Source organism: Diorhabda sublineata, chromosome 4 (assembly GCF_026230105.1).
Source record: "Diorhabda sublineata isolate icDioSubl1.1 chromosome 4, icDioSubl1.1, whole genome shotgun sequence".
NCBI classification, from domain to species: Eukaryota; Metazoa; Arthropoda; class Insecta; order Coleoptera; family Chrysomelidae; genus Diorhabda; species Diorhabda sublineata.
This window is the reverse complement of record NC_079477.1, coordinates 23,908,261-23,932,297: the sequence shown is the minus strand read 5'-3', so window position 1 is coordinate 23,932,297 and position 24,037 is coordinate 23,908,261. Positions and strand designations below refer to the sequence as shown.

The 24,037-nt window shown below is 30.9% G+C and overlaps 4 protein-coding genes across 6 annotated transcripts; 2 read left to right on the top strand and 2 right to left on the bottom strand.

Moving 5' to 3' along the window:
• Positions 1-260: 260 nt before the first annotated feature.
• LOC130443279 (uncharacterized) lies at positions 261-10,174 on the top strand. 2 transcript variants are annotated; one of them, XM_056777837.1, is made up of 8 exons: positions 261-1,595; positions 2,544-5,177; positions 8,556-8,737; positions 8,790-8,986; positions 9,040-9,259; positions 9,315-9,465; positions 9,518-9,663; positions 9,719-10,174. In XM_056777837.1, exons 1-8 carry the CDS (start codon positions 509-511, stop codon positions 9,791-9,793), a joined length of 4,692 nt encoding a protein of 1,563 aa, XP_056633815.1. In that variant the 5' UTR covers positions 261-508; the 3' UTR covers positions 9,794-10,174. The 2 variants fall into 2 exon arrangements, with proteins under 2 accessions (XP_056633815.1, XP_056633816.1); XM_056777838.1 differs by lacking the exons at positions 8,790-8,986; positions 9,040-9,259; positions 9,315-9,465; positions 9,518-9,663; positions 9,719-10,174 and adding an exon at positions 8,410-8,501 and having other exon boundaries at positions 267-1,595; positions 8,556-8,732.
• A 943-nt stretch (positions 10,175-11,117) lies between these two features.
• Positions 11,118-17,355, bottom strand: LOC130443280 (MICOS complex subunit Mic60). 2 transcript variants are annotated; one of them, XM_056777840.1, is made up of 10 exons: positions 16,576-17,355; positions 16,134-16,327; positions 15,879-16,075; positions 15,630-15,749; positions 15,247-15,562; positions 14,752-15,193; positions 14,469-14,697; positions 13,556-13,714; positions 13,196-13,487; positions 11,118-11,499 (listed from the first exon to the last, which is right to left on the bottom strand). In XM_056777840.1, exons 1-10 carry the CDS (start codon positions 16,615-16,617, stop codon positions 11,322-11,324), a joined length of 2,169 nt encoding a protein of 722 aa, XP_056633818.1. In that variant the 5' UTR covers positions 16,618-17,355; the 3' UTR covers positions 11,118-11,321. The 2 variants fall into 2 exon arrangements, with proteins under 2 accessions (XP_056633818.1, XP_056633819.1); XM_056777841.1 differs by lacking the exon at positions 15,630-15,749 and having other exon boundaries at positions 16,576-16,942.
• On the top strand, positions 17,350-19,459 carry LOC130443282 (39S ribosomal protein L35, mitochondrial). The gene is made up of 2 exons (XM_056777843.1): positions 17,350-17,781; positions 17,837-19,459. Exons 1-2 carry the CDS (start codon positions 17,450-17,452, stop codon positions 18,054-18,056), a joined length of 552 nt encoding a protein of 183 aa, XP_056633821.1. The 5' UTR covers positions 17,350-17,449; the 3' UTR covers positions 18,057-19,459.
• A 138-nt stretch (positions 19,460-19,597) lies between these two features.
• On the bottom strand, positions 19,598-24,037 carry LOC130443281 (fumarylacetoacetate hydrolase domain-containing protein 2). The gene is made up of 4 exons (XM_056777842.1): positions 23,366-24,037; positions 21,505-21,721; positions 21,125-21,453; positions 19,598-19,890 (listed from the first exon to the last, which is right to left on the bottom strand). Exons 1-4 carry the CDS (start codon positions 23,638-23,640, stop codon positions 19,740-19,742), a joined length of 972 nt encoding a protein of 323 aa, XP_056633820.1. The 5' UTR covers positions 23,641-24,037; the 3' UTR covers positions 19,598-19,739.

Sequence of the window (24,037 nt, the reverse complement as noted above, 5' to 3'; positions counted from 1 at the left end):
CACTGACATTTCTTGAAATCACTACTTTTCTTTATTATCTGAATTTATCTATGGAAAGGGTATAAAAAACTGAATATGAAAATATTAATCGATCAAGGAATATTAATAAAACCCGAATTCAGAAGATAGTAACTACATAATTTTTCTATATCTTTTATGGTTCTCGATGCCAAGAATAATGATGTTAACTTTTAATATAAAAATAAAATATGCGTTTGCTGAATATGATGTATGTAAATGGTATCGAGATAGAAGAAATTGGCAGTTGACATTGTTAAAATTTGACAGATCTTTAAATACTCTTAATTTAAATTTGTTTTTATTTAAAGTCGGCTGAACCTTTCAAAATACGTTACGAGATTTTAGTGATTTATTATGTGAACAAAAAATTTGTATTTTTTACATATAACCTATTTAAGGTTAATACCATTTGACAATATATCACTTGCCAAAATTTTTGTGTCATTCATTCATAAAGATGATTCTTTAAACAAATACTAAACATACAATGAGTACAACTAAAGACAAAGAAGATGAAGATTCGTCGACAAAACAAATATTAGAATATTATAGAAAGTACTCCCAAAGCCGAGATTTACCAAAATATTTTTCTGGTTCAGTACAATATTTACCCAAAATAGTAGATGACGACGATGAAGAATCGATAGAAACACGAACTATAAACAATATAAAAGTTACTGAATCTGAAATAGAAAATTGTGGACCAAATATTGAATTATCTCCTACAGGTTCTACAACATCAAACCGTAAATTGGAGTGGGATAGCTTAGGAGATATTGGTTATATTCAAAGATCCGCTTCACTGCCTATTTTAACTCGTGAGAAACGTTTGGAAACCAAAGAACAAAAAGGTAATAATATAAAAATTGTAATACTGCCTTATACTAGTAGTTCAGAAGTTAGTATTGAAAGAAATACTTTACAATCATCTTTATCTAGTCCTCTAGAAGAAAAATGTATACCAACAACTTCCTCTTCAATCAGTAAAGAACAACAAAGATCATCAACTGACTTAGAATCTCCTCAATCTGATAAGAAAATTACAGAATTCCAACAAAGTCTAGATTCAATTAAAAAAAAAATTGGACTTCCCGGGGCACATTCTACTCCTTATGATTCCCAAAGTTGGAATAATAAAAAAATTACTAAAAAACCAAAGGATTTTGAAAATTCAATTGAACAATTTAAACAAGATGATTCAGATAAAGCATCTATAAATAAAGAGAAAGTAGATGCAGATGGAAGTAAAGAAATTGATAAACCATCAAAAAAAGTTGTAAATTTATGCCTCACGAAACCTCTACTGTTGGACTGTTTATCACATACAAACACAAAAAAGCTAACGATTGGCATCCAAACGGATGATTCACTTCAAGTACTAAAACAACCTCATCAACTCGTTACGTATTACAAACACTATGATACTTTGAAAGTTTCAAGCGATTCTGCAAAATCCACTAGTTCCAATGCTGTTGCTTCAAAATGTGATAGCTTTGAATATATCAAAAATGATAGCAATTATGTTAAATTGGGTAATAATGATGCTCCTGTGGAAAATCTTGAATTGACAAAGAGTAAGTATCACAATTATGGATATTGTTACCAATTTGTTGATCTTATTTTATATTTCTGATCATTTGTTGTTTTCATTAGTTTTTCAATGCTTATTCGTGACTCCATTTGATACCAATCTTTATATGCTGTATCTGGTAGTAGATACATGAACCATCTATTTTCTTTCAGTTCATTATCATTATGCTATTCAATCTCTTGGATTACGACTAGCGCTTTGTGGGCCTACAAATCTCTTATTTGGAGTGGATTATCCCCTTGTTCATTTTATGACAGTTTTTTGTTGATCTTGTCTTCATTTGTCAGCTTTCTGCATTTTGCTTTTCAGTCTATTATTTCTAGGATTCTAGTATCTTCTTCAATTTGGTTTCTCTAGGTATTTCTTGGTCTTCCTCTTTACCATTTATGTAGGGATTCCTTCTTATGATGTGTGCTACCCAATTTTGTCTTTGTAGTATTCTATTTCTTTATATTTCTTCAATCTTCTTTCTCCATCTCTTGTAGTATTTGGTGCGAGTATAGTTCTGAATCTTTTTCTCTCGATTATCTTCAGATTTTCTTCTCACTTTTGGTTTATGTTAGCTGTTTCCATGGCGAACGCAATTAGTAGTCTTTTTAATGTTTTATATATTTATTTATTTTGTTCTCATTACTAATATTCTTACTTTTGAGTAACTTTTTATTTTTTTCTAAATGTTTGATACAATTTTTTTGTATTTTCTTTCTTATTCTTTCTTTAGATGTGCTACTTCTAAATAATTGACGGAAGATACAGTTTCAAATATGTATTTCTGTATCCTTAGATGTTCCATTCCACTTTTATCTTGTCTTGCTATCATATTCGGATTTTTCTTTATTATTTCTTCTCTTGTGTTATCCAAGTTTGTCACCTTGTGTTTTTTAATGATGTATTGATGTTACATAATATAATGTAAATTGTATGTTTTTAGGTAATAAAATTAATGATCCAGTAAAATCAGAAAGTTCTCCACAGTCTGAAAATGATCTTAAAACTAACGATATAGAAAGGGGTGTATATGTATTACAAAGATTAATAAAATCTAAAAGATATGATTCAACCACGAAGAAAAGGTATATCAAAAAAGTTCTACAAAAAATAACAGAATCCAAATATTTAGATGATTCAAGCACAAGTTCAGATCTGTTCTATCCGAAGGTTCCACAGGATCATAGAAAAAATTTATCAACTTCACATCAATCTCAAGAAGAAAGAAAATCTCCAAAGAAAATTAAATCTGTTAGTACAGGTTCGGACTTACCATATAGAAAGGAAAACAAGGCAAGTCCTTCAAAGAAAATTGCTTCCTCATCAGTTAAAGAGCCAAGTAAAAAAGAACAAGCAGCCAAAGAAACGAAAAAAACTCTGTTTACTGTTACAAATTGTCAAGAAATCAGCTCTGATCAATCCTCATGTTCTCCGCAATCTTACCAAAATTGGAAGAAATTAAAAACCTTATCTGAAAAAGTATTTGAAAGTAACGGACAAACTATAGGCGGTGGAGATCAAATTTCACAGTTTGTCAATAAAGAGAGAGACTACCAGTTGAATTGGATCAACAAAGAAATAGATCATTTAGGAAAACTGAAACATATGTTAGAAAAGAGAAAAAAACCTTGCTATCCTCCGGAATGTATGAAAAAAACGTCTGTTTACATGGTGGCTGCTGGTAACAACGAAATCGAACGGAATTATATCATAGAAACAAAATTGGGCATGCCAAGTTCTGTAAGAAGAAATTTCATATTAAACGGTGAAAGTTACACTGTAAAAAATCCTCGCCAAAGCGATGAAGAAACTGATCAAAATGTTGTAACTGACATACAAGTACTTTCTACAGATAAAACAACAAACATCAAAGTTACTACGTTTTGCAAGATTTGTAAACGAGCTCCATGTGTATGTGTAACGAATTTTTTACAAGGTATAAGCAACCCTTTCGAAATCAACCATAAAGCTGTTAAAGAACATCTGGATATTAATTCTAAATCTTGCACTTGCTCATCTAATAGTACCAGCAGTTCAAATACTACCCCCAGTGGTAAAGAATCATCGAAAATTATTTGTATAGTTTGTCATCGATACCCTTGTACGTGTTGTTCTTGTAAACAAACTCATAGTGTTAAGACTTGTTCAGTTTGTCAGTTATATTCATGTATGTGTGTTATTAGCCCCAAGGAATCTGCAACTTTGGAACCATACGTAGGGACCTTCATTCCTACAACTCGAATGGAACCAAATACAGATAAACCAGAGGAAATATTGTGTTGTAATTGTGAAATTTCACCATGTAATTGTGGATCATCCACTACTTCTAGTACGAATTCGTTAACCAAAGTTTTTATAGACTGTAAATGTGGCCCTTCGAGCGAATGTCAATGTCCTTTTGTGGATAAACTCTTGCAACATTTCAATAACGAAAACTTCAAAAGTGAAAAATCCAAAATAGGAACTTGTACACTGAGAAAAAAATCAACAACTGGTACATATAACAAACAATCTACTTCTACATATACACTGAAGAATTTTAAGAACTTACCAAAAGAAGACCAATGTGTTTGTACAAAAGAAGAAAAGGCCGTAGATCCCACAAATATATATTCAACAGAAGATAAAAGTATAGGAAAAACTGTTAAAGAAAGTGTAACCCAAAATGGTGTAAAATTTAAAACAGCAGATAAAGCAGTTTCATCTAGAAAGACCACAAGTGATAAAGGTGTCGAATGTGATTGTGAAACAACGGTTTGTGATAAAGGAATTGGTACTAATAATAAAAAACCTTGCGTGGACCGTTCAACTTCACCAAGAACTTGTTTAGTAGATAAAGGAACCGCTTGCGATCCCAAAGGATCACAAGTAGATCAATGTACTTCTCCCAAATGTTCCCAAATGGATAAAGGAACCACAAGTGATCCGAAAGGATCACAAGTAGATCAATGTACTTCTCCCAAATGTTCCCAAATGGATAAAGGAACCACAAGGGATCCCAAAGGATCACAAGTAGATCAATGTACTGCTCCCAAATGTTCCCAAATGGAAAAAGGAACCACAAGTGATCCCAAAGGGTTGAAAGTAGATCAATGTACTTCTCCCAAATGTTCCCAAATTGATAAAGGAACCACAAGTGATCCCAAAGGATTAAAAGTAGATCAGTGTACTTCCCCCAAATGTTCCCAAATTGATAAAGGAACCACAAGTAATATCAGAGGGGTTTCAGTGGATCAATGTACTTCTTGTACTCCTATTCTAATCGATAGAGGAACGGGATATTCACCGAGAATATTATTGGATAAATATACTTCTTGTGCTCCTCAAATTGATAGGGGAGTAGTATCAGAAACTAGAACGTTTGTTGATAAATGTGTGTCTCCAACTCGTTTTAATATCGATAAAGAAACTGAATGGATTTCGGGGAGAATATCAAGAGACCAAGGTACTACCACTGGTTGTTCTCAAATGGATAGAAAGACTGAAAATTATACCAAAAGTTTGTTAAATCAAAGCGCTGCTACAATGTTTGCTTCTGGAGAAAATAGAGACGAGATGACAAAGGATGCATATAAAGGTAATTATTTCATTTTGATAATTTTTTTTAAATATCTCTATGTAATTTCTTTTTTTGATTTGGAAACAAGTAGAATCTGTTTGAGATAAGAATTTGTTTTAAAACAAATTGAAATGGTTGAGAATTGTATCTTCCTTTCTTGCTGCGATCCTGGAGGATCCAGTGTCTACAGCTGGTGTGTTGATCCCACTCCTCTTTAGATTGTTCAGAATATGAGATGACTAGCTACCAAAGATCCTCTTTTATCAAGTACACCACGACCAAAAGGTCTATTGTTTCCCCCTTTCTTGCTGCGATACCTGGGGGATCCAGTGTCTACAGCTGGTGTGTTGATCCCACTCCTCTTTAGATTGTTCAGAATATGAGATGACTAGCTACCAGAGATCCTCTTTTATCAAGTACACCACGACCAAAAGGTCTATTGTTTCCCCCCTTCTTGCTGCGATACCTGGGGGATCCAGTGTCTACAGCTGGTGTGTTGATCCCACTCCTCTTTAGATTGTTCAGAATATGAGATGACTAGCTACCAGAGATCCTCTTTTATCAAGTACACCACGACCAAAAGGTCTATTGTTTCCCCCTTTCTTGCTGCGATACCTGGGAGATCCAGTGTCTACAGCTGATCTGTTAATCCCATTTCTCTTAGACAGGTCAGTATGAGATGACTAAAGTTGCCAAAGATTCTAGTCTTCTATATCATACGTTCCGAGGGTGTAGTGCTCTGGAGGTCCGTCGTGTCTCACACTTCGAGAGGATGTATACTTCTAGCATCTTCAGATGTCCTTTGAAGCCTCAGTGCCCCGATATGTCTCCTGTTATTATTTGTAGATTGTTCTTACTTAGGTCGTTCAGTAGATCTCCTATAATTAGTTTCCCAGGAGAGTTTTTGACTGTTCCAGCCCCTGTAAGTTGTCTCAGTAATTGGTTGCTCCCCTATCTACCTTCGTTTCTGTTCTGTAGTTGATATCTTGATACCACAGAAAGGTTCGGGTTCGGGTCCCATGAAGGGTTTGTCTGCCCATACTTGTAACTATTTCGCTTCCTTTGTTTGGATTTTAGGATATTGGAGTTCAAAGCTCTAAAGGCTGATTGTTTATCAGATAGGATAATGATTTCCTGTTCTATATAGAATGAACTGGATACATTTGCATAAATATCTGCTTGGTTTTCTTTGCTCAAGCTTTCGGATTATTTGGTTCTGAGCCTGCACACTTCTATTCTAGTTCTGTTTGCTACTTTCGAGCCGTCCATGTACTATTTGATGGCATTTTTGTTCATTTCCAGTATGGTGTTTTGATCCATTTCACTTTTATAGCTTAGTATTGAGGTGAAGTTGAAATTTTTCGGTATTTCATTCTGAGGTATGTCCCAATTTTTTAATGGCGGTTTTCTCTTGGTCATTCCGTATCTGAACATTCTGAGTGACGTTTTTCCAGTACTTTGTAGAGATTGAGAATCACTTCTAGTGCAGTTGTTGATCCTAGTTGCACATACGCAAGCCACTATTTGTATCTTCGAGAGATTGTTCCTCGTGGTGTTCAAACTAGTTGTAATACCCCAAACTACTGCTCCATATGTGATCTTTGGTCTTATGTTGTACATTCACAATAGGTTACAACCCTAATTTCTGCACACCATCGGGGATTTTGTGGCTAGTTTACTATCTAGTGTGATTTGTTTAAATTTTCTTCTCAAGCTTCTTTTACAAAGTATTAATACGTTTGTTTTTGTAATAATTTTATGATTATTCAATTAACAGAACCTAGAATTGGTGTACGAACCGAAAGAATTAGACCCAAATCCCCAAATAAATGTACCAACGTCAATAAATCAACTATAACCTCAAATGAAGTGTGCGTTGGCCCCGATTACAAATATATTCAAGATTCTAAAAGAAGAGAAAATGACAGTTCTAAACTAAACAAAAATATTCAAATGAGAAAATTTGATGTGAAAACGACACCTGAAGTTGAATATACATCTGTGGATGTACAAACAGATTTATTATCTAAAAATATTTGTACGTGTTCGTCTGGTAGTAAAGAAAAGTTGAAAAAATCAAACGATTGTAAATTGCGAAAGAAAAAATCCAAAAACGAAATCTTCTGTCTTTGTAAACCAAAAACAGAAAATAAAAAAATCTACAAGATTATTTGTTTGGATGATAATTCACGTAAATGTTGCATTTGTAGTTCGAGTTGTAGGAAACGTACAGTACGTAGTAGATCTTCGTCTCCTTCGGATTCAAGGGACAGACGAAAATTTTGTTGCCATTGTAATTCGATGAAATGTGGAGCGAAACATAAAATTAAGCCTATTAGTGTGGATGGTAAGATCTCCATTGAATTTTTAACAATTATTTTGTATTTAAGAACAGGTAATCAAGGTAAACACTGAATATTTCTCTTCAGGTTATAGGACATAATTTAAATAATGAACCACATCGAAGTAAATCTTATTAAGTCTGTAAAAATTGAATAACTTAATCCTGAAGCTTTTGTACCTTTTCAGGTATAAACATGCTGAAGTTGAGTTATTTGGTGGAGTCTTCCTTCCATAGCAATTTCCATTCTTCCCTATGAAGTGTTTTTGGTTTTATTTCCTACAGTTTTATTACTTGATTTTCCCTTGTCATCTTATTTTCTTCTGTCAAGCTCCTCATAGGTCCTTCTTCATATTTCATAGGTGTGGGCGGCCGTTGGGCACATATATGTCTCCAGATAGGCCCGTCGTGCCCTGCTTGTTAAAAGTTCGATCGCTAGTCGGATTTCGCGTCTATTTAGTCGTTCATCTATGTGTGCCAGTTGTCTCTATCCATAACCGCCAAGCCCGCCTTGCAGGACCATTGAGAGACGTTATAGCAACACTTTTATCTACACCAAGGATGGGTTCTGGATTCATCGAAGAATTCGTCGAATCTCGACTTAAACCATACACCCAAACGAGCTGGATCTTGCAGCCATCGCTCACCAGATAGAACTTTCTTGTACTCCATCACTAGCCTAGGGCACTTTCAGATTTTTGCACAGTCAGTTGCCCCAGTTGAAATGGAGGTGTCTTGGTCCATGTTTCAGTTATCTTTTGAGGATCAGTTATTAGATTTCCGCCGGGATCCTCACAAAAGATGACCTGAGGATTGTATCCTGTCTTCTATGATTATTCTGTTAGATATGTTGCTGATTTAGTAATACGATTCAATTTAATAAGCAAATCTCATTAATAATTTTTGCAGAATCCGAAAAAGACAAATGCGATTGGACTTTTAAGCACATAGTATCATTTAATAATCCCGATGTAAGATTCCCTTGTACAGAAGTAGCTCAGGTGATCGGATTTTAATGAAAGATTTTAGTTTATATTAATTTTATTTTATTACAGTGTCAGAAACCGATGATTCCACTACAACAAACTCATCCTCGAATTGCACATGCTGCTGTTGCGAGACCAGCGTGCCCTTGGAGAGGATATCAATACTAAGAAGCGGCGATCAGGAATTTCCAATATGTAGAGAATGCTTCGATAAACGTCCTGTCTTAACAACAGTTTATATCACTGATGATGTAAATATATTTTTTATCCTTAAATTTCTTTATTATTTTTATTTCATTACAGGAATCGTCTTCGAATAATCAGAATTCAAAGGATTTTATAAGGAGACACTTAAACTTCTGTACATGTAAAAAGGATTCTAAGGATTTCGAATATTGTTCTCACTGTAAGAATCGATTGAGAAAAACTCAACAAAGCCGTAATGGCATCGCTTATACTTTGACTTTAGAGGACGAACCTCTAGAAAATTTCAAAACAAGGTGATTATTAATTAATTATGTAATAATTAAAAATTATTTTGATTTTTTTGTAGGACAAAAAAGAAATTGAAGAAACTGGAAGAGATAAAAATTAAAATACCGAATCCATATAGTAGAAAACAACACAAAAACATGGAAAACAATCATAAGAAAGACGAAGATAGAATGAAAAAAATAGAAAGCGGAGAAAATAGTGAAAACGAAAGATTAAACGAAGAAACATCTTTGAAGAGTAGTGACGCTACGGATAATGAAAATAATTTTACCTTACAGGCATTATTATACATTTAATATCTAATTTTTTATTTGTAATTTTCATAATTTTCAGGAATATTTGAAAAGAAATCGTCCTGGGTTCGTAAACGCTGCGGAATATAGAAGATTGGCGATGATGAATAATAGGATCGAAAGGGAATTGAACAAGGATGATTTGAAATTGAAATTTTTGGAAAAAAATGCGCAAAACAACAAATTGAAACGTACGTATTTTGATATATTTTACATGATTTATAATTTACTGGATTTTTTTAGGTGAAAAGTTATTTAGCGAAAAGGAAATGAGGGAAATCACAAGAAGGAATTACAAAAAGTTGCCTGAAGTGCAACAGAAATTAATCGATAAGAGAGTTCAAAAATTGAGGAACGCCGATAAGTTTATGGCAGATATGCTAAAAAAGGTGGATATTTATTTAATTAACTCTTAAGGTCTTATGTAAATTCATTTTTTTTCAGAAAATTCAAAATTGTGTTCTGAAAGGCAAAAGCAGTTTTCCTATCGATACAAATATTATAAACGTTTACAATTGAAATAAGTGAAGGAATTTAACTTTTAAGTACCTTTTGTATTGAAATATAAGTTATATAATTGTGTATTTTTTATAATTAAAACTTTCTAAATATAATTAATGATTTTATTTCAATTTCTAATGAAACATTTTCCAAAATGTTGAGTGATTTGGATAGAGTAGGCACAAAATGTAGAAAGTTACAAATGAACTAAAAATCGAAAACTAGGAAAAGTACAGGCAAATTTGGAATTATGCAATAATATGCAATTAAAGCAAAAAGAAAGGTACAAATGAACTAAAACCCAGATATACAAATGATTGAAGGTAGAGAAAAGAAAGAAACCATTGATGGTATAACTAGAAGAAGGTAAACATAATAAAAGAGTTAGATCCAAAGTAAGATAATTAGAAGGGGTACAAATGAACTAAAACCCAAATATACAAAGATACTTAATATAGAACCGAAGAAAAAAAGGTAAACACAAACATAGATATACGATCGAAGTGGTGAAAGGTACTAATGGACTAAAAATCACAAACTGAGAAAGTAGAAAGTAGAAAGACAAAAATGGGTATTAATGAAGGAAGAACGAACCTATTGCTCAAATAAATTGAATAAGGGTTTGATCAAGATGGGAATGGAGTGAACAAAAGAAAAGTAAACTCAAGGTCAGATGTTTGAATGAAGTAAGGTGTACAAATGAACCAAAACCCAAATGTATAAATGATTAGGAGGAGAAAAAGAACGAAGTGGTGAAAGGTACAAATGAACTAAAAACCAAAAACTGGATAAGCAAAGTTAAATAAAGAACAGAACGTGGTAAGAAGATTAAAATCATGATTTTAATGATAGAATAAGGTAGAAATGAACTAAAAATTGAAAACCGGAGTAGCAGATCCGTATAAAGAAACAAGATGCGAAATAAAAAAAGTAGACCCAAAATGAGATATTTAGATAAGGAGATGCAAATGAACTAAAACGTGGTAATAAGATTAAAACCGTGGTTTATATAGAGAGAAGGTACAAATGAACTCAAAATAGGAAACCAGAGTAGCAAAGCCAAATATAGAAAGAAACGAGGTAAAAAGAACGAAATAATGGTTCATGTAGGTATAACAGACAGAAATATTCCTGTTGGGTTTGAATTAACATTGTATTTTGATTGAAATAAGTTAAACCAGTTGCATACTTGCTACATATTTCAAACAATTCGGTTAAAAAAATAAATACCTTCAAATTTTGTAATCAAAAGTTAATTTTACAACATAGTGGCACAACAAAACTTCATTGAACTGCAACTATTAACAATAGTCTTAAATAAAAAAAGAGTAAAACACGAATAACAATTATTTTACAATATATTCAAATATTCTTTTATAATAGCTAAAGAATACAACACGAACAACGCAATTTTCCAGGTAGACCGATAAGAAAAAAAAGTGGCCAAAATGTATTTAAATTAAATTAAATTAAAAAAAAAAGGAATCTAAAATCGGGCGACGGACAATCGTTTGTAAATACTTGATAATTACCATATTTTCATCGATCACAAATAAGTTAAACCACTAGACGCTGCATATGCCATAAGAGTATTTGCGGCCTGTTGGGTTTCTAAATATATTCTAGTTTCTTCCATCCATTCTCTTGCTACACACCTAGGCGCACCTTTCAATAAATTCATGTATTTTAAAGTTTGGGCGAAATCGCCTCGATCCAACCAATACCTAAAAAAAATATAAATAAACACCACATAATTAACAGAATTGATACTTATAAATATTTTGATCTAAAAATACAATTACTTATCCCGTAAATCCCATATTTCCAAATATAAACTTTCCCTTCGCTCATTTAGTTCCCCAATAATGATTTTCTCTCGAATATCCTCGAAGGTTTTTCAATTATGGTTAGAACACTCCAGAATATTTTATAACTGCATAATTATATGAACAAGGGTTGAGTTACTGAAGGGAAAGAAGAATAAACTAACCTATATTACCTCGTTACATTTTATCGCTATTATTTTTACAATTTTGGTTAATTTAGACACAAAATAATCAATATTTGTTTAATTAGGTTTATAATGTCGCCATTTTTAACGTTTGCGAAGTTATAACAAACACTGACAACGAATTGTCTGGTTCTTCGAGCCGGATATATACCAGTAAACTATGGAATACTTGAAATACCATGAAATTTAATTATGAGTATGAATACCCCCATTACGGGAGTCCCTCTAGTCATTTAGATGGGATATAGCATTAAACATATAGGCCATTAGAGCTTTTTTTTCTACTTATTTTGTTGATCAAAAGCTTTAAGCGTTGGTTTTCCATTTCCAGTTACAATAATTCAATCGACAAGACGTTTATTAGATAACACGTCAAATTTACAGTCCACCAACTAGTTTTTTCTTATTTTTGCACCTAATATGTCAACTCTACTTGTAAACAGGTTTTTGAATGTTGCCACATACAACATTTTTTAAATTATAACGTTCACTACCACTACACTAAGAGTCCAATTACAATATCTGGTCCTTCAAGCCGGATTTAAACCTATGGAAGGCTCGAAGGACTATAATGTGTAATTATGAGCGTTATGTGTACTAAACAGTATGTTTAGGATGAATATCACCATTACAGGGGCGCCAGAGTCATTTAAATAGAAAATAGCAGTAAATATATAGGCCATACTACATACTGCTTCTTCTTCATTTTTCTACTTATTTTGTTGGTCAAAAGCTTTCTTAGAATTCAAGCGATGGCTTTCTATTTACGGTTACAATAATTCAATTTTAAAGAAGTATGATAGGACAACACGTCAAGAGCCCAATTACAATATCTGGTCCTTCGAGCCGTATTTGAACCTATGGAAGGCTCGAAGGATTATAATGTGTAATTATGAGTGTTAATTATACTAAACAGTATGTTTGGGATGCATATCATCATTACAAGAGCTCTTCTAGTTATTTAAATGGGAAATAACATTAAATATATAGGCCTAAAGTGTTGCTTTTTCTTAATTTTTCTACTTATTTCGTTGATCAGAAGCTTTTTCAAGATTCAAATGATTCGTTTCCATTTATAATTAAAATAATTTAATTATTAGGATTATTGTTAGGATAACATTTCAATTCCTGTCAATTTTTTTCATCTAATAAGAAATACATTCACAATATTATTAAAATTATATTGTTTATTACTACTACACTAAGAGTCTAATAACAATATTTGATCCTTCGAGCTGGATATAACCCTATGGAAGGCTCGAAGGACCATAATGTGTACTTATGATTGTTGATGTGTAGTAAAGTGTTTTGACGATTACAGGAGCTTTCCTACTCATTTATATGCAAGATAGCATTAAATGTATCGTTAAATACTGGCATATACACGATTTAGTGATCTCTCTACTTACCTCGCCCTTTGTAAAATATCATTAGTATTCAACTTTGAGATATCAATTTTTTCGTCGTTAAGTTCACTCTGAGGAATGGGACTAGCAGCTTTGATAAGTAATAATGATTGAATGTAAGATAGTATATGGAGAGGCAATGCAGCGCCTTCGTCTGGAACTAAAGCGACAGTTCGAGCTACTTTTTCGACTTTTAAGAAGCGTTCTCTTAAAGCGTCTTCTGGATAAACTCCTCTTTCTCTAGCTTCTTTTGGAATGCCATTTATCACCGCACACACCAAGTCATCGTTTTCAGCTAAAATCGACAATCATTAATCAACTTACTTAGAAATGATAAAAATAATAATCGAGATAAATAGTTACCAGCCGCTTTTTCCACAGCTGAAATTTCCGGTTCCAAAGGTCTGATTTGATCTTTCCAGGACAACCCCGGACAACCGGCTTTTATAGCTCTCAATAAAGCTTGACAGGCGCTCCATAGTACTTGAGCTTGTCTGCTAGCTGCGTCCGCATTATTTTTTTCTACAAGAAAATATTAAATCACTACATAACTCTAGTATACATATCACTTTACCTTGTGATTGGTAAAAATGTGACAAAAATTTATTCCCTGCATAAAAAATACCAAGCATAACTGGTTAAACAAAAACTAAAAAGATCATGACCTTCAAAATGTACATAATTTTGGCGTTAAATTAATTAAATCATAAAAAATGTGACAAGAAATGTCCTTATTTTGTGACTTCACAAATTTTGAGGTTAAGTAGTTCAAATGGCCCACAACAGAAATCTCCAAGTATAACAATTTTATTTAACTGATAACATTATTACTTCAATACCCTGTATGTCAAAACTGATTCCAATACGTAAATTTTTAATTAGCTAACTCAATTTTATTATTCCGCACTTTTTTCTTTAAAAAACTCATTTTATAACTAATTTAACAAGTTTTGAAGTTAAGTAGTTCAAATGACCAAAACAGAAATCTCGAAGTATAGCACTTTTATTTACCTAATAACATTAATATTTCAATACCCTGTATTTTAAAATTAATTTCAATACAAAACTTCTTTAATTACCTTACTAAATTTAACAAATCAAATGACTAAAAGCAGAAAATTATGTTGATTTAACAACCTCTGATTAACAAAATTGCGGTATCTACAATATTTTTAGTAGTACATTGATAATATTTTGAAATCAACATTTTTTTTGCTACTAAACCAGATAAATGACAAACTTGAGACATTTAAAAGTACTAACATTGATTTCTTACCAGTTATAGCTTGATCTAATCCCTTTAATCGCCCAACAACTGCTGCTAACTGTATCTTAGCTTTACATTTTTCGTTTTCCAACAATTCGTCATACTTTCTAGTCAGTTCTAGTTCAATTTCCTCAGCCCTACGCTTAACGGCTTCCTCTAAATGATCAGTAAATGTTTGAGACTGTCTCTTCAATTGTTCTCGTAGTTCCAATTCATGTTGCTTCCTCAATTTCAACACCTATAAAAAATCAACGTTTAGTTGCGCTAAAGTAATTTTCAAATTATTATCAACCTGTTGTTGGAAACACAAATTCAGCCTCCTTTTTTCTTGTTCCAAAGCTTCACAAATCTGAGCGTTTGTTAATACTTCCCCTCCGCCTTTTTTGGCGGCTTCAGTAGCAGCTCTAAGTCTTTCTTGGATGAGTGTTTCCATTTTAGCCAACTCTTTTTGATAGAATAGCACATGAGCATAAGTATGGAGAACAAAAAGGTCTAAATCTTCTTGAGTCAGACACAATTGCTTTTTGGAAAGATCTATGGTGGGAAATAGACTTTCCAACTCTTCAGAAAAGTGTATACGGGATTTTTCTACTTTGTCCCAATATTTTTCTGCGACGCTGCCTAATTTTTGTTCTCTATTCAATTCTTTTTTGGCATTTTCGATATCTTCTTGTACTTTTGCAATGTTTGTTTGGATTATTTGTTTAGTGGATTGATCTGCTTCAAAGGAAGGGCTAAAATTTGATTAAGTATGAATTAAGAATCAAATATAAATTATTTTATTTACCTAGAAACTAATTCCTTTAATTTATTTATGTTCTTAACAGCAATATCAGCCTTTTCTTTTGCTCTTCTAACACATTCCTGCTTGGATCTCGTTTTGCCCTTGATAATTTCCCAAGTTTCAGGATTGATTTCATTTACAGCTTCATCTATTATGTATTCGATATCAGCATTGTAAGATTTTGTTATAAACACTGCTTTGTTGAAAGCATTCACAGCTTCTTCGGCAGATTCACAAATTTCCTCTTCAAGTTTGGCTATATTTTCCGTTGTGGGTTTATCTGATGACGTCGGGACAGCTTTAGGCTTAGGATCTCCAGCTAATGAAAAAATTATATCCATATATTTTATAAAACATGTTTGTAAGTAATAGAATTGTACAAATACCTAGTTCAATTACTGGTTCTTGTTTTCCGCTTTCTAGTTTTTCAAGTCTAATCTCTGTGTAATTTTGAGGAGGAGGCTTTTTAACTTCCTTTTCCAAAACTGGGATAATGGGTGGAGGAGCTATTAAAAGTGAGAGGTTAGTAGAAAACAAATTAATCAGCAATGTTAGACCAAAAATGTCAAATTCACATCCAAAAATTCTGTTTAGCAATAAACTAAATCTAAATCATAATTAAATTAACACCATACCTTTATATTCCGTCGGTTCAGGTAGGGATTTAGTCATTCTATCTCCCGATGATTTACTACCAGAAAACAAACCAAGAACAGATTTTTTAATGCTATCATAGTAAGCAGCAATTAAATTAGATGAATATAAGTTATCTTCTTGCCAAACAACTCGTATAACATCTTCTGTAAATGGTACAATCCCTGTCAATGTTTTTCTAAAAACATAAATATTTTTTTGTAACAACAGCATTCATTTAAATATTTTTCCATTACCGGAAATCTGGGTCGTATTTAGCATATGCTAATGTGGCTCCTCCGGCTGTAATAATTGCCCCAACAGCTAATAAAAATTTTCCACCTCGGCCACTTTCTGCATTTTCTTTTGTGCTTTGACTATAATTTCGTTTAGGGGTGGAGATTATATGAAAATTTGGAGATCGATACGCTACAGGAACATTGCGTTTTTGCTAAAATATTTTAAACACATTCAAATAAACTTTTAGTGCAATTTTTTTACAAATTATCAATTCAAAGTATGGAACTCAGTAAGAAATTATTCCAAAGTACGAATTGATAACTCCTTGAAGATTAAAATTTATATAATTTCAAAAAAAAACTTAAAAATAACTCATTTGAATATATTTAAAAAATGATCAAATAAAGATGACATAACATGCTGATATTAATGATATTGATAGGTGAATAAATAACTTACCCATATTTTTTTATGAGGAATCCTTTTAATGAATCTCAGCATTTTGGGGAAAAGCCACTTTGAGAATAAATAAAAACAGGAAAATTAGGATTCCGAGAAAAACCCGAAATTTCAGATGTGTCGGGCCGTCATCTGTGTCATCGATGCACCAAGGACGAAAACTAGCAACAAGAATGGATTTAATGAAGTAATGACGTTGAAAAAACGCACCTAAATGAAAGTCGGAATTTGAAAACGATTTATTCTCGTAATTATAGATAAAAATTGAATATCAATAGAAAAAATTGGTATTTTTAGAAAAATGCTTTGAGGTTAAGTTGTCATTTTTCTCCTTTTAGGTTGGCTATGCCGGGAAAGTTACTAGATTGAACATATGTAAATAGAAGAAGGAAATCTAAATATATAAATGAAAATTGGTAGTGTCTATTCACACAAAAGTCGGACGATTAATTATTTATTATCTCATTAATAATTTATTAACTTTTCATTCATAACTTATTATTAAAAAGTCATTTATTTATTATATTATTTTCGTTTTATAAATTTTACATTCATAATTTAACACATATGATTATTATTAATCCATTTAGTGTTAAGTATATGTATTATCGTATGACTAGCAACAACAATTAAAATTTTATATTGGAATTATCTACATCCTTTGTACATTTGAGCGCTAATGTATTTATATAAATTCATAAAATCATTAAAATATATTTCTTTTAAAATACACGGTGTATGTTTATTTGTACCCACTTATATAACACCACAAACAGTCTCACCAACTTAACACCAATTTTATACACTATTATCTCAACTATAACCTTAAAATTTGATACATTTTCATAAATCATGAACGTTTAGTCTACGAATTATGTTTAAACAAATATTGTTTTCTGCTTCAAGAGTTACTCTAGCCGCTAGAGCAACTTCAGTTTGTTCAATTCAAAATGTGATCAAACAAAATGTCACTCAACCATTATTAATCAGAAATTTCACATCTTTATTAACTAACCCAAGTCCAATTATTGCTCCTAACATTCTTTTCGAAAAATCGAAATTACAAACTATAAGCACACCTATAAGAACAGTAACAAAATTCTCGTATAGAAAAGGAAAAAGAAAATCCGTCAAGACTGTATTAAGAAGATTCTATCGGTTACATTGGGGTGCATGGATAAGAACCAAATGTGGTAGAAATAAAAAGTATTGTATTTATATTAAAAAAAATCGATTAGATATATGCTTAACGTTTTTGTAGGCTGTGGAAAAAGAGTCCTCCAAGAAAACGTAGATTGAGACAACACGTTTTCTGTAATGCTTCCCAAAGTTATAAATTAGATAAAATGGTGGGACCTTTCTGGAGGAAACGACGATATTACATCGATGATCCGTACGATCCTTATCATTCGAGAGAAGAATGGGCGTTTACCAGGACTAAACCCAGACCATACATCCCTCCAGAGGAAAGAATTCAGTAATTGAGTAAATATAAAGTTGTTTCTCATTTTCTTATTGTTGTCTTATTTTCCTTAGTAAATCGATGTTTTTCATTATTAAATTATATTTAATTTGTACAACTTTAGTTGTAGATTGTAAAAGAAGGAATTTGTATTCAGATAAGGTTGTTTTTGTGTAGATACTTAACTGGCAGATCAATTCATTAGTAAAAATATCATTTCAATAACTTCATTATTTCATCAGTTAATTTAGTTGAAAAATTTTACCTTAATGATTTAAAAAAGAATTAGATCAGAAATGCTTATATTTTCAAAGCTACCTTTCATCTGGAAGAGATTTAACAAAACCAAGTGCTAAATTATTAAAAATTCTTTCTTGGGAATGTCGTGAGTTACAACTTGTAGTAGTATTAAAGTCTGTTTTTGTTCCTGCAATAACAGTTTATGTTGGTTGAAGTGTAAACTGTGGTCAGAAGGAACATTTCTTGTACTATTTCAGGAACTGTTCTTGTAGTAATATTAAAAAGTCTGTTTTTGTTCCTTACCTAACAGATTTTAGCATTTTGTACACCAGCGATAAATTGTTCATGTGAGAGAAGCTTTTATGCTCAAAAAGAGTGTAATTCATGATCGACTTTAAATCAAGCTAGAGTCTTTAGCTTTTTGATGCATAGAGTCAAACATAATGAACAAGATTTCATATATATATAATTAATGATTTTGGGAATTCAAAGTCTCACAAAAATATATTGTAATGTTTTTATAATTTATTATGAACTGTAAAACCAACAAATAAGTAAGAAAAAATATTTCATTGTTGTTTAACCGCGAATGGAATGAAAAAGATGTATTAATTTAATTAAATTTTTTTGCTCAAAATGATGACTTGCCATGAAAATAATTAAGGATCTTACATGAAACTTCAGTTATCAAATCATGAAATTGAAATTTTATTGATAATAAATGTAATTTAAATAATTGAGGAACTAAAGTATCGTAAATCTTCCACTCATAGTACCAGTACTCAATTTATTCATCAAATAAGAAAATTAGCAATCAGCTTTGGATAAAATTCTATAATACAAATCTTGTGAAAAGGCAAAAAATTGATAAGAAACAGAAAGAAATCAAAAAAATCATTTATGAGAATGGTACAAAGCTAACAGATAAAAATAATACAAAATATTTAAAAACAGGTCTCGAGTAATCAATACAAATACCAAATTGAATAATACAGTTCTAGTTTTCAACAAACAATGCAGATATTCCGGAAAAAAAGATTGTGGATGTTTATAAATGAACATATAAATAAAAATCGATAAAAGAGAGATTAAAAAAATTGATTAAAAGCACAAAAATAGATTTTACCTGTAGAAATGTAGATTATATTGTGAAAAGAATAGATATAATTCTAATAACAACAGTATTATAATGAGTATTTATCGTATGCCTCCCGTAACTTCCAATATGTTGAGAACTCTTAGTAGTCTTCCATTGGGGTGTTAAGAACCCTTAGTAATGATGTAATTAAAAGTTGTGAGGTTATGAAAGAAAAAAACTGCTCAAGGCCTCGAGTCTGTTTTTATTAGTACAGTATGTTTTATATAAAAAAAATTTAGGGTTAAAATGCCAAAATATATCACTTTATATATAATAATTCAGAAAAGCGTAGTGTAAATATTCATAAATGCAACAAGGTGAAGCTTAAACAATTACATTTCTCATTTTGCCAATACCCTCGATTTCACTTTCCAGTACATCTCCTTTCTTCAAATATTCCGGAGGATTTCTATGCGTACCAACTCCCGCAGGTGTGCCTGTTAGAATAACGTCTCCAGGGTATAAAGTTACTATCCTTGAATGAATAAAAATATACTAGGTAGAATTTTGGTTGAAGAATATTCAAATCGTCACAATTTTTGTTAAAATATTATAGTTGGGTTTAAAAACGTTGTCAAAATTCATTTACAGATAAAAATTGAGATGGGTATCACACTTCATTTGTTTGAAAATAAGCGATTTTAAACCAGATTTTTCATAAATGTTGGAAGGAAAACATTAAATAATCATGTTTTGGTAAAAAAACCATTCAATTTACATAGTTTGCAAGATAAAAGTAGTCGAAATAAATTTTCAACTGAGATTATTGTCTAAAACTCTAATTGATAATGTTTTGGACATTAGGTAAAACAAATATCAATCAATCCTCAAATTCCAATCATTTTACACACTTTCAAGGACAAAAATAGTCCAATAAATATTAAAAATAAGAATATTGGGTCTAAATCATGTTCGAACCATAATTGTTCAATAGAAAACACTAAATCATCATTATTTTGGTCAAAAAAATCATTTAAACCTCAAATTATAATCATTTTACATACTTTATGATATAAAAGTAGTCAAAACATTTGTATAAATGAAATTATTGGGTTTAAAACGTGTTCAGATCACAATTATTTATATGAAAACACTGAATGATGTTTTAGTCATTAGTTAAAACAAATATCATTCAATCCTCAAATTCCAATCATTTTGAACACTTTCTAGCACAAAAATAGTCAAAATAAATATTCAAAATAAGATTATTGGGTCTAAATCATGTTTGAATCATAATTATTTGATGGAAAACACTAAATCATCTTATTTTAGTCTCAAAAATCATTTAAACCTCAAAATCTAATTATTCCGCACACTTTCTAGGACAATAATAGTCAAAATAAATATTCAAATAAGATTATTGGGTCTTAATAATGTTCGAATCATAATTGTTAGAAGGAAAACACTACATCATTATATTTTAGTAAAAAAATCTTTCAAACCTCAAAACTTGATCATTTTACATTCTTTATGATATAAAAGTAGTCAAAATATTCGTTCAAATGAAATAATTGGGTTTAAAACATGTTCGAATCGCTTATACTTTTATATATTTGAAACTAACTAGATTTTGACAAGTTTCTAAATGAAAACGAGATAAAAACATTTACTAATAATATTTTTCACTATTTGGTTCACCATATCCTAAATTGCTATCAAAATACAAACAGTTTTATATAAATTACCAAATTAGAATTAATACTACTTACTGAGATAAATACGATACTAAGAAATCGATTTTAAAGATCAATTCTGACGTATTTCCATTTTGTTTAAGTACTCCATTCACCCAAGATTTTATAGACAAATTATTAGGATTAACTTTATTTTTTGTAACCACAACAGGTCCTAATGGACAGAAAGTATCCATAGATTTTCCTAGTAAGAACTGACCGTTGTTTCTCTTTTTCTGCCAGTCTCTCGCGCTGATATCTTGTGCTACAGTATAACCGAAAATATAATCCTTAGCTTGATCTTGTCTGATAGCTTTCGCTTTTTTACCAATTACTACTGCCAATTCTACTTCCCAATCAACACACTGGAAAACTAAACGATTAAAAACTGTTAAAAATAGTGAAATTATACATACATCTGTTATAGGTGGAATTTGTACGTTATCATTAGGTCCCACAATAACTGATGAAAATTTACTGAAAATCATAGGTTCCTTGGGGTGAGGTATATTTTGTTCCTCGCAATGACCACTGTAATTCAATCCAACACACGCTACTTTATCAGGTTTTGTTATTGGAGATAGAAGATCTACATTTTCGAAAGGAGTTACTGATTTACTTTCTCCAACGATTCTGAGAAACAAATAATATCGAAACAATTATTTTTTTAACAAAATATGAATCGAATTGAAATTATTCATCAAAACAATATTAAAAATTCAAATCCTAACCACACAATTTTTGTATATGAATTACCCTGAAGTTAGGTACAATTAAAATAAGTCTGCCATTTTTGTTCCAACTTCTGTATTATATGAATGTCAAGGTTAGAAGCAGTAGTGTTTATGCAATATATTTTATGTAGTTTAAATCAATATTTTGATAATAATTATCGCATTTATGTGAGAATAATGCGAAAAATGTATTTAAAATATTTTTAATAAAAATAACTTGCCGATAAAAGATCATTTACGTCTTCATAACCTCGTTAAATCGAATAATTAGTTTTAAATGGAAATAATTGAAAATATTGTTGAATGCTAAGAGATTTCAGATAAAAATACCATAATTATATGTGGTATATTAATGATATTGACAGGGGTACATCAAAATTTTTATTTTAAGACTTTATGGTCACCTTAAACGTATAGTTATGAACCACGTAAAAAAATATTTTAAATATTGCCTATAGTCATATAAATGAATAAAAATTGTAACAATTTATGAAGATATCGTAATATATTCCTTTCAATACATGTTAAACAATTGAAAATTAATTGCTGAAAAACAATGATGTTACATAATATGAACAATTACGAATTTTTTGAAAGCAAAATAATAACTATTATCAGATAACTTGATATCAATGACCTTGTAATTATAATGGAACTTGTAATTATATAGTTATGATCTATCATCAGGCAATGGTATACCAATACCAAAAGAACTTAGCAACAAAAACTCTTTCGACATCCCCGGTATACAAATTTGCTGGAATGAACAATATTCTTCAATTCTTTTATGTAGTTGTTAAAATGTTGCATGAAAAGTTTAATTTTGTTCTAAAACCGTTGCATGTTCATTATATGAAATCAAATTTATTCCTAACATATTTTAATAGTTTCGACCTTGATTGCTTAATAGAAGGTAGAAAAGTAATTTTAGGAATTTAGTCAAAAAATATGAAGTAACCTCAATTTTCTGCTGGATTATGTCAAAACCTGATAATAAATTGAAGATAATGATTTGCTATTAATTGAAGATAATGCTAAAATCATTATATCATTTTTTTACGTTGAAACAAAATATTTTTAATCTTTTTATAATACAGTCATATGTTTTTAGTTCCCGTAGCAACAAGCGACTTGGGGTATCTATATTAATAATTTGAGTAAAATAAAAATATTTCCTAGAAGAATCATCAAAATTGCGATATAGATAATTTTCTTACTAGATATGTATTATTATCAATTATATTTAGGTAAAAAATGCTTCCATTAATTATAACAAAATCTTGTAATTCTAAAATTAATAATAAACTACAATGGTATGGTCGGACGCTTAACCATATCCAATCTAAATATTTATATAGTAACTAAACATTATTCAATAAGAAGAAATTACATAAATACCTTGCTGGATTAAACTTTCTATAAAAAACAATAAAAAATATCTAATTAACAGGAATGTTGATTAAAAAATTGTAGGTTCAAAATTACATACATTTCTCAAGGACAACCTTGTGAAAATATTAAATTCTAAATAAACAGATTTTACCTTTTGGCTTTTTCATATATTCCACACCCTTGTCCTAAAAACTCCACTAAACTATTAGGTATTGAATGATCTACGGCACTGATATCAATTATGTCACCAGAAGATGTTAACTGAGCCCCAAGATGTTGTTGTCCACCTTTTTTTAGTCGGTATTGCACAAATCTCATATTTGAAGCAGATCCCACACTGAAATTTTTTATACTCTGATTCTTCAAATGCTTTATAACGTTGATCAACAACGTCCGTGATTTATTGCTTACTGCCGAGTTCATCATTGAAAAAAAGCAACGACTTAAGTTGATGAAAATTAATATTGTGATAAGATTGTAGCGTTTTTAGTAAATAAAGTACTTCAGTTCAATTAAAACCCGAGATGTTGTATCTCTGCAGTTACCTACTAAATACCGAAGTAGAAGGCTCTACACTCCACAATACATTTTTGGTTAGAACTGGAATAGCGATTTTTTTAATGTATTTTGGCGGTTCTGTACCTTAGGTTAAGAGAGGGAACAGAAGAGACGTATGATTTGAGGTTAAGATAATTAAAAATTCATTATTAAAATAGTTTTTAAATAAAATATGGTAGGAAATGCACGGTGAAAGTTGCAAGGTTATAGTATTTTATGTTTCTTACCAGTAACAGTTGAAATCTATAAAACAGAAATTGAATTC